Consider the following 12,731-nt stretch of genomic DNA (forward strand, 5'->3'; position numbering starts at 1 on the left):
GTTTGGCAGGCTGGCTGTCCACTGTGTGTGAGGGACTTGATAAACCCTTCCATGCCAACTCCCTGTCTCGCACTGCCTTTGAAACCAGAACACTTCCTAGTGCTGCTAATGGGATCCACAGGCTAACCCTCACCTCCAAGCCTGCAGATGCCTCTGCTGATTTCCTTTGCATATTTCCCTTTTGCATGTTGGAGGTTCACAAGTCAGGTAGCCACTACCCTCAGTCCAGTTTCCTCTGTATTTTACGTCACTGAAATTCCTGGGAATTTATTTTGTATGGCTAACCCTCTTGCCTACTTTTTAAGGGTGATCCTGAGTTTTTCCTCTTTCCTTATTGTTGATCATTTTCATGTAGACCTGGAGGGGAATAGTTTATGCCTTGCAGAGATGTTGACCTGTGCTCTCTTATAAATGGAAATCTGAGGATATTTTGAAGTCAGGAAAGTGGGAGCACCCTTGGGAAATGGAGACTTGATAATAATCTTAAGTATCCTGATAGCATGTTTCTCTCTGGTTACCTCTGATGACCAAGGTCACTGAATAACAACAATGACAATAATGATAACAAATGCCTTTTAAAAAAACAACGGGGAAATGGGGGAAGTTGTTCAGAGTACAGACTTACAGTTGTAAGATAAATGAATTCTGGGGATCTAATGTACAACCTGGTGGTTATAGTTAGCAAGTACTGGTTTTAAGTATTGTATACGAAAGTTGCTAGAATAGTAAATCCTAAATGTTCTCACCAGGAAAAGAAATTAAATTTATGAGGTTTTGGCTGTATTAACTAGCCTTATGTGGTAGTCATTTTGCAACATATATGTGTATCAAATCATCATGTTGTATAAGGACACAATGTTATATATCAAGTATATTCAGTAAAGCTGAAAAAAATTACCAATCGTAGGTCACATGGTTGATGTGACCAAATCAATATCAATTTGATTGAATCTTTATATCAACCTAGGAAATTTGGTGGTTGCCTCTTCATTTTATAGCTGACATTCAGCTATTGCCTGGGATTGCAGAGCTAATACTATGTGATTTACAATTCAAACCGAAGGTTGTCCTCAAAGTTTCTGTTCTTTGCTGGCTGTCAGAGAGCCTGAAGAGTTGTCCAATCTCCATATCTCTGTGGTATTTACAGTGTTCCCAGTTGCTGGTCTTTGATAATCTGTTGGCATTTTATTGCTCTCATATGTACTGAGTCCTTCTCTGTGGGAATAGTGTTCATATACATAAGAGGAGAGCATGTTTTATTGTTTCTCTTTTACTGTCTGGAACTCTTGACTAGCAGTGGGAAAGGTCTTGTCCTCAGTACCTTGGTTTGTCATCCATCCTCCTTAAAAAAAACAAAAAACAAAACTAGGGTATTTATCTGCTCCTAGAGGAATTCTTCCTGTCCAGTAAAAGTTTGCCTTCATGTATTCCTTATGGAGCCCTCTGTGGTTATTTTGGTGGTCTAAGTCTCCTCATCTGTCTTGGAACATGTGTGGGCCATGGGACTGCTATTCTCTATGGTCACAGCTGAACAAAGTACCTGCAACATAGCAGGATCTCAAGCAGTGTTTGGTGATGTTGTTGCTGGTCGTGCTTTACTACATACAGTTAGGACCAAAAAATACGAAAATCAGAAGAGAAGCAAAATCACTGATAATTTAGGAAACTCTTAGCAAGATAAAAAGGTAGTTAGAAAGTGTTGGGGGCAGTGCTGGTAGATGAGAATATTTTTGTTCTTTAAATCATTTAGAGTGGAAAAATGTGTGTATTTATTTTATAACTTGCTTCTTTGAGAAATACTGGTCAGTTCCATCATTAGATTTATATTTTCCTTTCAGATATATTGGGATAAATAAAAATATTTAATGGCTGTAAACTGTGTCCCTCTAATTGTAGGATTATCTTTGGCTTCCTCTAATTATTTTTCCTCTATTCTAATTGAATCATGTCTTTTCCCCCCAGGTTACGGTCTTTGGTCAAACAATTAGAAAGAGGGGAGGCTTCCGTGGTAGATCTTAAGAAGAATTTGGAATATGCAGCCACAGTGCTTGAATCCGTATACATTGATGAAACCAGGTAAGCTAAAATGACAAGTTGATGTGGTAATACAAATTTTCTGTTATATGGCTTTTCTGAAATGTCCACCATGGCATGTAGGAGGTAGCATTCAAATTATTGGTCTTGGAGCTTTAGTTTTCACAAACAAATGGGGTAGATTTGGATATCACACATCCTCTGTACCTGCTCATTTATAAAAAGGAGCTAATAGAACTTACCTCTCACATGCCCATTATGACAGTGAAGTAAGAAAATGTAAGAGGAAAAAAAGTGATTTTAAAAAATCTTGCCAGATTTTTAATCAAATGTAAAGTTCAACTGGAATTATTGAATATTATTCATCTCAACCTAAAAATTATGTTCATGTTTTAATTCACGTTATCTATCTGTAAATGGAAGCTCCTGAAGGGATGGAGAAACATTTGTTCTCTTAAACACCCAGTATTCCTCCCTTAATCCTTAGGTTTGTTATTGATTTACTTAGCAGACCCTCTCCACTTGAATTATCCGTAAATACTAAAGCACTTCCGGTTACTATTGTAAAATGAATTTGAAAGTAACAAAATTGCTTTTCTTTAGAAAAATGTGGAAATGGTAAACATGAAAGGCTTTTCTTCTTTTTTCTACTTCAGACAAGCTTCTCTGTTAGTATTTGTGTTGTATTACTTTGCTATGCCAAATTCCAATCCAAAAAGATTTCACAGTAATCTAAGAATCGTGTGGCTTGGTTTTCGATGATATGCTTGGTTCCTAATTTAAGGAAATTTGATACCGTAGTTTTTTCCCAGATGTTACATTTTTCTCCCCTACCTCTCAATTGATGGGTCTAAAGAGAAAAAAAACAAAACAAAATTTTCCATTGACACCTGTTTTTACTGCTTATTTTTAGTAGTGCTTAGTATAAGTATAAAATACAATATTCAAAGTTCTATTGTAATTTATTACTACTTCTGTTCTAGCCTGACCTATGAACACATTTGAAAAATCTGCTGAGCACACCTGACAGATGACTTAAATCACTGTGCTCAAATAAAGAACTACATTGTTTTGGAAATTTTGCTTAAATTTAGACATTTCAGTTTCTGTAATGTCCTAACAAACTAGAGAGAATAGCAGTTGATATTATTTGGGTTCATTACTTCAGAGGACTGGGTTGATGTGATTTGGATAATACTCTGCAAAATCTTTCTTTTTCTTTTTTAAAATTTATTTTTATTGAGATGTAATTGACATGTAACACCGTATAAGTTTAAGGTGTACAGTGTGTTGACTTGATATATTTATATATTACAATATGATTACTACTGTAGCGTTAACTAACACCTAATTATTATTTTTTGTGATGGGAACTATTAAGATCTAGGCTCTTAGCAAGTGTGAAGTTTATAATACAGTATTGTTGTCTATAGTTTTTAAGTGCCATTATTTTTAAGACAAAATAATGCCACATGGCCATCTATGAAATAAACCTCCTGGTGAATGCATTTTAAAATGGAAGGTTTAGATTCCATTCAAATTCCACAAATCATCTAGGAATAAAGATACTGGGTGCTCCTGAGTGCAATGTGTCTCAGACCTACGAAGCCTGAGATAAAGTATCTTTGACTTTCTCTGATTCCTTTGTTCCTTTGTCCAGCCTGAAACAAACAAAGGGTGGGCTTTCACAAGCCTTGTCTAAAAGGTGCTGGATTTTTTTGTGGCCAATTTATTTTGGTTTCTTTGCACCTGTGTATGCAGGTAGGGTGGAGAGTAGGAACAGCTGCTTTGAACAGAGAGCTCTAAATTCAGATTTAATCTGTGTCCTGGTTCTGTTTCTTGGGTTCAGGAGACTCCTGGATACGGAGGATGAGCTCAGTGACATTCAGTCAGATGCGGTGCCTTCTGAGGTCCGAGACTGGCTGGCCTCCACCTTTACACGGCAGATGGGGATGATACTCAGAAGGAGCGAGGAGAAGCCGCGGTTCAAGAGCATCGTCCACGCAGTGCAAGCTGGGATATTTGTGGAGAGGTAAAGATGGCTGTCATTCAGTGACCAAAGCAGCAAAAGGGACACCAGTTTCTAACAACCAAAGGCTTTGCTTTGATGTAGTTTTGGTATCTTTATAAATGCTGAAAATTCTGGGTGGAAACAGACAGTCTTGAATGAGAGATGGCAAAAACATATCTCCGCAGCATCGTTAGGACAAGCTTTTGCCTTTGCTTTGAATTCTTTTTGTTAATGTTAACTAGAGAAGATTTAGTTTGAGTTGAGTCTCTAATGTTTAAAGAAGGACGTCTCATCCGTCGTCATTTGACACATGTGGATGATGCCTACATTTGGAACAAGTCAGGGATGCTTTGTTGAGGGTATTGAGCAAGGGAAGAGTTCATTCAAGGTGTTTGAGTTCCCCATGACACTTTCCAATTTTGTAAGTCACTTTGCTCTCTGAAATTAACTTGCCCCCCTTCCCCAGAAATGGATTCCAGAAATCGATTTATTCTTCCTACAACCCTTATCACACAATTACACATTTTAGAAATGCCATGGTCAGCTCGAAGTTCTCTCTAGTTTTTGACAGTTCTAAAGAACAAGCTCTTCTAAATAGGTTGCCCATAGGAGTTCTTTTTCAGGTTAAAGTACTACACTACATACTGTCCGTGCTATACTGTAATTCACTTCCAGCAGAACAGGAGACCCATTTTAATAATTTAATTTCCAATTTGGGGCACATAGACTTAATTTTTTTTATTTCCAATGCTGTACATGTTTGGGATTGCTTTCATTTCATTTCATAGGCCACTTGAATGACTATGAAAAAGGTTATAAAAGAAATTTTAGGTTCCGTGGGTCCATCAGATGACATGACTTCTTGTTAATTGTCAATACTGGTATAAGTCTGTGGCCTGCTAATTCTTCTTTGTAAGACATAATATGGCATTTTTCCCTTCTGACTTTGCCAGGATGTATAGACGAACATCAAACATGGTTGGACTGAGCTACCCACCAGCTGTTATTGAAGCATTAAAGGTAATACCAAGGAAAAGGTCTTACAATGTTCAAGGTACCTTATAAAAAGTACAGTTAAATTTCTTGTTAGAAAATAAGAAATTTTCGTTTACAATTCTATTTACAGTTTTCCTAGTCATTCCTGACTTTTTTCCTTCATTATCTTTTTGCTATTCGTTCTAACAGTATCACTATCTTTTCAGCCTTTGTACTGCCAAATTTTTAAAAAATTGAACTCTGTTTGGTTTCATTTCTTTCTGCTCTCTTGGAGTGGTTTAGTGATCTGTATAGCGATCTGGCGTTATGAGACTCAGTCTGACTTTGGCCGTAGGAGATAAAATTTGTACTGGTTATAAATATTCAACATTAAGAGGATCTTTGGTGATTATAATTCTACCATTATCTGCTTACCTGCTCTATATCCATTTTATAGATGAAGAAACTAAGACTCAGTGAGACTAAAAAAAAAAAAGACACAGAGACAGAACTGAGGTTTGATACCAGAGTTCCAGGCACATAGTAAGCTAAGCTCTCAGTAACATATTACTGTATGAAAGTATGTCCTCCAGAGACCTTGTTCTCTTCATATATCCTACTGTTTTCCCAAGCCCCTCACTGAGCCCAGAAGTTCCATGGGAAGTCACACAGATGCTTGAGTTTAAAGGGGCTAAATACTGCAAGATGACTCCCAATCAGACAAGCTCTTGGAATTGTATAGAGTAGCTCTGAGAGCCCCCAAGTAGATGTATTCCTGTAGAAGTGTGTTCATTCAGACCCATTGGTCTAAGGATATCCCAGCTGTGCTGAAGCTGATTTGACTTCTGGATTTGAAGGAGGGGCCGTGCTAAGGTTCAGGACCACAGAACTGGTTGACATTGCCTGGTGCCTACACAGGGAGTTGTGTCAACTTGCTCAGGGGCATCCCAGCATTCCAACTCTTCTTAAAGCTATTTTAGTCTTTCTCTGAAACCTGAAAAGTGCATTCCTGATGAAATTTTCAGAAGATAATTTAAATTCCCTTTTCACAGAATCAGAGGTGGGAGTGCTTCTTGATCAATTTAATGTCAAGAGAGGGCCCTTGAGGGTCATTTTGCTTTTATATTTCATAGTCCCTTTCTCTTGACTCGGAGACATTCACTGGCTGAATTTGGGAGACCCTATATATTCAGATCCTCAGTTCTCCATTTTATGTTTCTTCTTAAGTCATCTAGCACAGCAGTCCCCAAACTTTTTGGCACCAGGGACCAGTTTCATGGAAGACATTTTTACACGGACGGGGGGTAGGGTGGGGAGGCTGGTAATGCGAGCGACGGGGAGCGACGGGGAGCGGCAGATGAAGCTTTGCTCGCTTTCCTGCTGCTCAACTCCTGCTGTGCGGCCTGGTTCCTAACAAGACGCAGACTGGTACCAGTCAGAGGCTGGGGGTTGGAGACCCCTGATCTAGGACAGGTAGGATGCTCAGGAAGGAAACAGCAAGAAGACACATGTTTTCTCTCCCTCTTCTTCAACCCCCACTCTAATGCTGAATAAATTATTGTGTAATTTACAGCAATGTTTCCCATTTAATCTGTGAAATCACTTCATGAGATTTGATGTTTCATAACACCCACTATGAAGTTACATTGATTTTCATAATTGAACCGGAAACATTCAATGAAAATCTTGGGAACATTAAAAGCATCTTTTTTTTTTTTTTTCGGTACGCGGGCCTCTCACTGCTGTGGCCTCTCCCGTTGCAGAGCACAGGCTCCAGACACGCAGGCTCAGTGGCCATTGCTCACGGGCCTAGCTGCTCCGCAGCATGTGGGGTCTTCCTGGACCGGGGCACGAACCCGTGTCCCCTGCATCGGCAGGTGGACTCTCAACCACTGAGCCACCAGGGAAGCCCTAAAAGCATCTTTTATCCTTAATTTCTTCCTTTATCATGAACATAAATACAGGTGGTTATACCAGTACTAAGAAATTTATGAAAATATTTCTTCCAAATTAGAGCATCTTTTCTATGCAGAATAATTGAAGAAATGTGGAACAACCTGTGATGTGCATGAATTGTTGTTTTATGCTTAGGGAAAAGTAATTCTCAGAGGCACACATGTTGTCTTTCTGAGGGGAATGTTACCTTGATGATTCAGACAAAAAGTAAATACTAACTCTCTGAATTGCTATCCTTCTCCACACTATTGCTGATATGTACAGAAGGCTAAAGCTGTCGTTTCTCTTGGTTGTATGTTCTGTTTACTGCAGAAGTTCAAGACCTTTTTACAATGTAATATTTTTCTGCATCCCTAGACTCCAGTTTTATTTTCAGTGGATTGGAGGTGAATTGGAGATATGACGTAGATTCTTTTTTTATGTAGTGCCTGTTAGAAAAAGGTTATTTTCACTCCAGTGCCAGCAATTTATATGGAATCACTATCGTTTTCTTCTATTACAGAAAATTTCCCTAAAGCCTGAGAGAATACAAGTCAATAAAATAATCATCATGCTACTGTCATGTTAACCTTTGTGATTAATGTAAGAACATGGCATAAAATAACATTTAAGTAAAGAGAATACTTCACCACCACCAATTCCTAAATTTTAAATATGTTGCAGTTTTGTTCTTTTTATTTGTTTCCATGCAATGAATACTCACTTCTAATTTGGGGTGTTTTATCTCTAACCTTCTAAGGTGGGGTTATTGGAAATGTAGAATTGTGCTGTTCTTTAGAAGGGCATCTGTTGTGTGACTCAGGAAGAGACACTCTGGACAGACTCCAGGTTTAAAGAGGAAATGAGGAGGTTCAGGCTTTCTTCACTTTAGACTAATAGGAAATTCATGCAGTGTTTCCACAGGAATGGTGCTTGGGCCAAATTTGCTAAGAAAGGAAGAATGGTTTAAGGTGCTTGTTAAAATGCAGATTCCAGGCCACAAGCCAGGATTCTGCAGAGCCCTCCACCAGATTATCGGCATTTTTTTCTGAGTACCCCAGGTGGTCCTAAAGAACACTGAAATTTGAGAATCACAGCTAGGCCTTCTCAAAAATGAGGGGCTGGAGTGAATGTCTATCTCATTGTCTGTAGTTACTCATCCTTCTGTTTCTCTAAGACTTAATATTCAGATAAATCTTGACTTTTTACTATGATAATCTCTTGATTTCCAGTGTTAGAGAGCTTTTCTCTTTTTCATTCATTCCAGTGAAGAGGATTAAAAATTGTCAGATATGACAAAGGGTTTTCCTGTCTACTGAGTTGTCAGTGGACTTTTCTTTAGGACTATTGGCTAGACAGTGGCTGTCATGACAATGCCAATTACAGTAGCCAAGATGAAGCTTTAGGTGTTGGATTAATCTTAAATGACCCCACTGTCTATGGCCTAGGCCCTATTGGGGTATTTAGGGCATGAGGCTTGGGTCACAGCATGTATTCATTGAGTTTACAATGTCATTTGTCAGTAATGGTATCACCAAGGGGTGTCAGTGGGGTTATTACGTGGTTCTGCTACCAGTTGGCATTAGACACTTCATCTCTCTGAGGTTGCCATCTGTGAAACTGGTGAAAGTGATACCCGTTTCTAGAGCTGTGAGGGTTTGCAAATGTTTATCAACACTTCCCACTGTGCCTGGCACAGAAAATGTCCTTAATACTTGTAGCTATTTCTTTAGTTATTATAATGGAGGAGAAATTATTGAAGGCTGAGGTGAGGTTACCACCAAGTGTGAACTGAAACAATCTATTTGAAACCCTTTTGGAAATGTTTGGTTTCACCTATATACCCTGGCATCCATGAGAGAGACTGTTCATGGTCTTGGGGTGATCTTGATGGTTGGGATATTTGGAGAGGGACAGGATTGGGATGGATAGATGATGTTGGAATGCAGTGAGGGCTGAGGTGGGAGTCACTGGATCCAGCAGTTCCTGAAAGCCAAGGTCTCTTCCAGGGGACCATCTGACACGTAGTCTCATATGGGTCCTTATTGTCACACTCATGGCAGCACACTTTTCTTAACCACTGAAAGGGAGACTCTTGGTACACTGAGAAACCAAATGACTATTGCTTAAACACATCTTTGTTCATAACACCCACAAGTAGCTAGTTATAAGTCAAAGACACATCAGACAGTGTTTTGGAGTCGCTATTTATGGACAAATAAGGCTTTGAACTTCAGGAGCAGTGTGTAAGGAGTGTGTTCAGCTTAGCTCTTAGTTTTACTTTTTCAGTAAAGTGACTTACAGATTTGAGGGCTCAGTTCCCAGATTAGTGACTCCAGAAGTGGTAGCGTTTTTCCATCCCGTGAAATGAGGGCTCTCTCCTCGGTTTCAGCTCAGCAGTTTGGATTGTTGAGGTGACACATTATTTTGTGATCTATATGCATGTTTCTGAACACTTTTAAGTGGGTTAGCATTCTCAATGGTAGACTAAGAGGAAGTCAGTAGATAGTATCATGGGGCTTGGGAGAAGTTTAGAGTAGGGAACAGCCTAGGTTATTGTGAAATCAATTAAAATTTTGGAATTCGGCAGAGATAGTAGAAGGTTAATGGAAAGAGCCTGAGTTTAGGCATCAGTTGAACATGTGTTCATGTTTTGTCCTTAGCACTTGCTTGCCATGGGTCTTAGGGAAATTAGGTAACTTCTCAGTTTTCTCATCTGTAAGATGTGACCGATCATACCTACCACTTAGAGTTGTCTTCAGGAAAGATTACATGTTTATCACTGATCAGAATGGTAGGTACCCAATAACTTATAGCTATTGTTATTACTAATAAAACTATTGAATATTTTATCAGTAAATGCTATTTAGGACTGCCATATTGGAAACAGTTTGAGAGTGGAAAGGGTATTAGAGTCTTAGGCTGTGAATACCCAGGTGAGTGCTGTGGGCTAACTCCAAAGTAGGGAGATTAGTAGCTGTGTAAGTGGCTACCAACTAATGAATTATTTCTCTCCATCCTCTCCTGTAGGATGTGGACAAGTGGTCCTTCGATGTCTTTTCCCTCAATGAAGCGAGCGGGGATCATGCACTGAAGTTCATTTTCTATGAATTACTCACACGCTATGATCTGATCAGCCGTTTCAAGGTCAGTGTCTAATTAAAAAAAAAAGAACTGCACACATTTGTCCATACTTGCATGATTTGGGGGCTAAAACCAAGAGGACCCTTTTAATGTAGACTGAAAACTCTCTGGGGTGACTTGGGAAGCATCATCTGGACAGCCACTGCCATGAGCTCCTCTGTGGTGGGAACTTTTCATTACTCCCTTGTCTGGTGGGCTCATCAGCAGGGGAGAGGCTGGAGCTGCCCATTTAGATCCCAGTCGTCCTAGAAGTATGGCTGGAAGCCTGAACCAGCAGAGCTCCCCTGCCAGCTCTGCCCACAGATCTCATTTCAGCGAGACTTCGTGTGCTAATGACCACCACCAGCAAGGAGACAGGAATGGAGACAGAGTGCACGTCTGTTATCTCCAAAAACTTCTCTTTCGGCCACTTGGCTCAAATTCACACAGATATTCTCAGTTATCATCTGTGACAGATCATTGGTATTTCCCAGCCATTCATGCTTCAAGTTAATTCTTCACCTTTAAGTAAAGAGCATGAATCGATTCCAGTGTTCCACCTCCTCAGCCTTCTGATTCCACAGACTCTGGAGGTGGCATCCGGCTCTCCAGGGAACTTGAGCCTCATCTGCTGGCGTCTGTCATATCACGCCAATTACATTTCTCTCATCATGTGGACGAGTCTCCGTAAAATGCAGGTCTTTTTCTGTATAACATATTGATTTCTCTGGGCAGCATGATTCTTTATCACTTTCCTAAGGACTGCACATTTCAGGATATCTTTCTTACATAGCCATAAGCATGTTATGGCCATGGTCCTTAATTTCTTTTGCATCAGAAACCTGCTTGAAGATCTGATGGGTCCTCAAGACCTCAGAAGAAAGTTCCCGTGCACCTGCACACACCTTTGCGTAGCATTTCAGTGGCTCATAGATCTCCAAAGAACAGCCCAAAGAACCGAGGTTCATTGGATCTTCATTTTTTAAAATGATAATGAATTAATCTCTCACATCTAAAAGGCTATATTTAAATTTTAAAAATCCACAGATAGTAAATATGGAACAATGGGCCCAAGGGAGACATAGTATGGGTTCTCATGAAGCACTCTAGTAGTATTTCCCTCATTTTTTCTTATGAATGTGATTTCTAGTCTCCTGGAACATACACTCTCTCCTTTTCCCCCAGTCTTGTAATTGATAATTTACCCCAAACCAAGGAATTGATCCAGAAAAGTATACAATGAATGTCTTCCGAGTCTCCTTATTTTGTACAGGCATTCTGCACTTGCTCACTTTCTGCCAAATAGGAAACGAAGGTGTGTGTTATACATATTTGAGACAGAAAGCGGCTAGGATAACTGGAAGTATTTTTCCAAATTGCAAGGCACCAATAATAAGTTGCCAAGTAATAAACACAAGAACACAGCTTGTTTCTGTTATAGAACAGACTATCACTTGTGTTATGGGTTTTTTTTCTCACCTGTCCAGTGTACACATCACTCCTTCTAAAGTGTGCAGTTTTCAGAAGGCGGCAGCTTGTGTTTGTTTGCAGTCATTTTATAGCTTAAGATCTTTGTGTACTTCTGTTTTCCCACAAGTAAATGAGATGCTGCATAGTATGTGTTCATTTATTTCTCAGGAAATAAAGACTTGAGCCTTTGCCTGAGAAATAAATGAGCACCTACCTTTTTGCCCTCAATGTCCTTGAGATGATCCTGTGTCATTACCCTGGGTCTCTGAACTGGAGAACAAAGAACAATTTGCAGGGTGGACCAGGGACGTCCTGTTAGATTTTCAGATTATCCAATACTTTGTTCAGTGACATTTATTAACTTAGAAAAGTTCTAATGTCCTCATATGATATCTTACGCCTTCAGAAAGAGGCAGCTAGAGTACCTTAGACTTTTGCATCGTCACTCAAAGCTGCTAAATCACTAGCTAATTAACCTTGCCGCTCTCTTTCAGATCCCCATTTCTGCACTTGTCTCATTTGTGGAGGCCCTGGAAGTAGGATACAGCAAGCACAAAAACCCTTACCACAATTTGATGCACGCTGCCGACGTTACACAGACTGTGCATTACCTCCTCTATAAGACAGGAGTTGCAGTAAGTACAGATAGAAACTCTTGGATTACACAAAAGATGTGATAATGATTTATTTTGAATTGGAGGCTGTTTCTATTCTGATGAGGTTGAACCCACAAGAAGTGCATTGTTTCATGGACTTCCTGTTCCCCAATAATTATCTCACCAATCGTGGAAAGTCTCGGGGTTCCTTATTAACTTTGAATTTTTCTCCATCTTGGACTTGATGAAAGAAATATCTGGTAGTGCCTTGTATCCTTACTAGGCTATGGCCAAACTAAATGTAATTTCTATAACTAAATATGTATTTCCAGATATGGAGAGTGGTGCTATTAATCTCTTGCTATGGTCAGTTACAATGATATCCATGCATATTGAAATCGTATTGCGTATACTTGGGAACCATGCTGTACACAGTTAGCTTTTGGTTTAAACCAGTAGATCTTTTTCACAAGGACTCTGTTTATTCTCATTTATGTGCATTTGATTTTTTTGAACCTAAGGATTAGTCTTTACCTCTAACCATTTGGAATTTTCATGCTTGTTTTGAACGTTTTAGCTCTTTAGAT

The 12,731-nt window shown here is 39.4% G+C and overlaps 1 protein-coding gene across 2 annotated transcripts in view; it reads left to right on the plus strand.

The window, feature by feature from the left end:
- PDE1C (phosphodiesterase 1C) overlaps nucleotides 1–12,731 on the plus strand; it is a gene marked incomplete at both ends in the record, with an annotated part of 550,586 nt that overhangs the window by 438,885 nt on the left and 98,970 nt on the right. For both annotated transcript variants that reach the window (XM_082661639.1, XM_082661640.1), the window contains 5 exons: nucleotides 1,963–2,076; nucleotides 3,884–4,066; nucleotides 4,999–5,065; nucleotides 9,986–10,102; nucleotides 12,043–12,183. In XM_082661639.1, coding sequence (XP_082517765.1) covers nucleotides 1,963–2,076; nucleotides 3,884–4,066; nucleotides 4,999–5,065; nucleotides 9,986–10,102; nucleotides 12,043–12,183 — 622 coding nt within the window. The remainder of the gene's footprint in view (nucleotides 1–1,962; nucleotides 2,077–3,883; nucleotides 4,067–4,998; nucleotides 5,066–9,985; nucleotides 10,103–12,042; nucleotides 12,184–12,731) is intronic.

Source organism: Grampus griseus, assembly GCF_964374135.1.
Source record: "Grampus griseus genome assembly, chromosome: 9".
Lineage (NCBI taxonomy): Eukaryota > Metazoa > Chordata > Mammalia > Artiodactyla > Delphinidae > Grampus > Grampus griseus.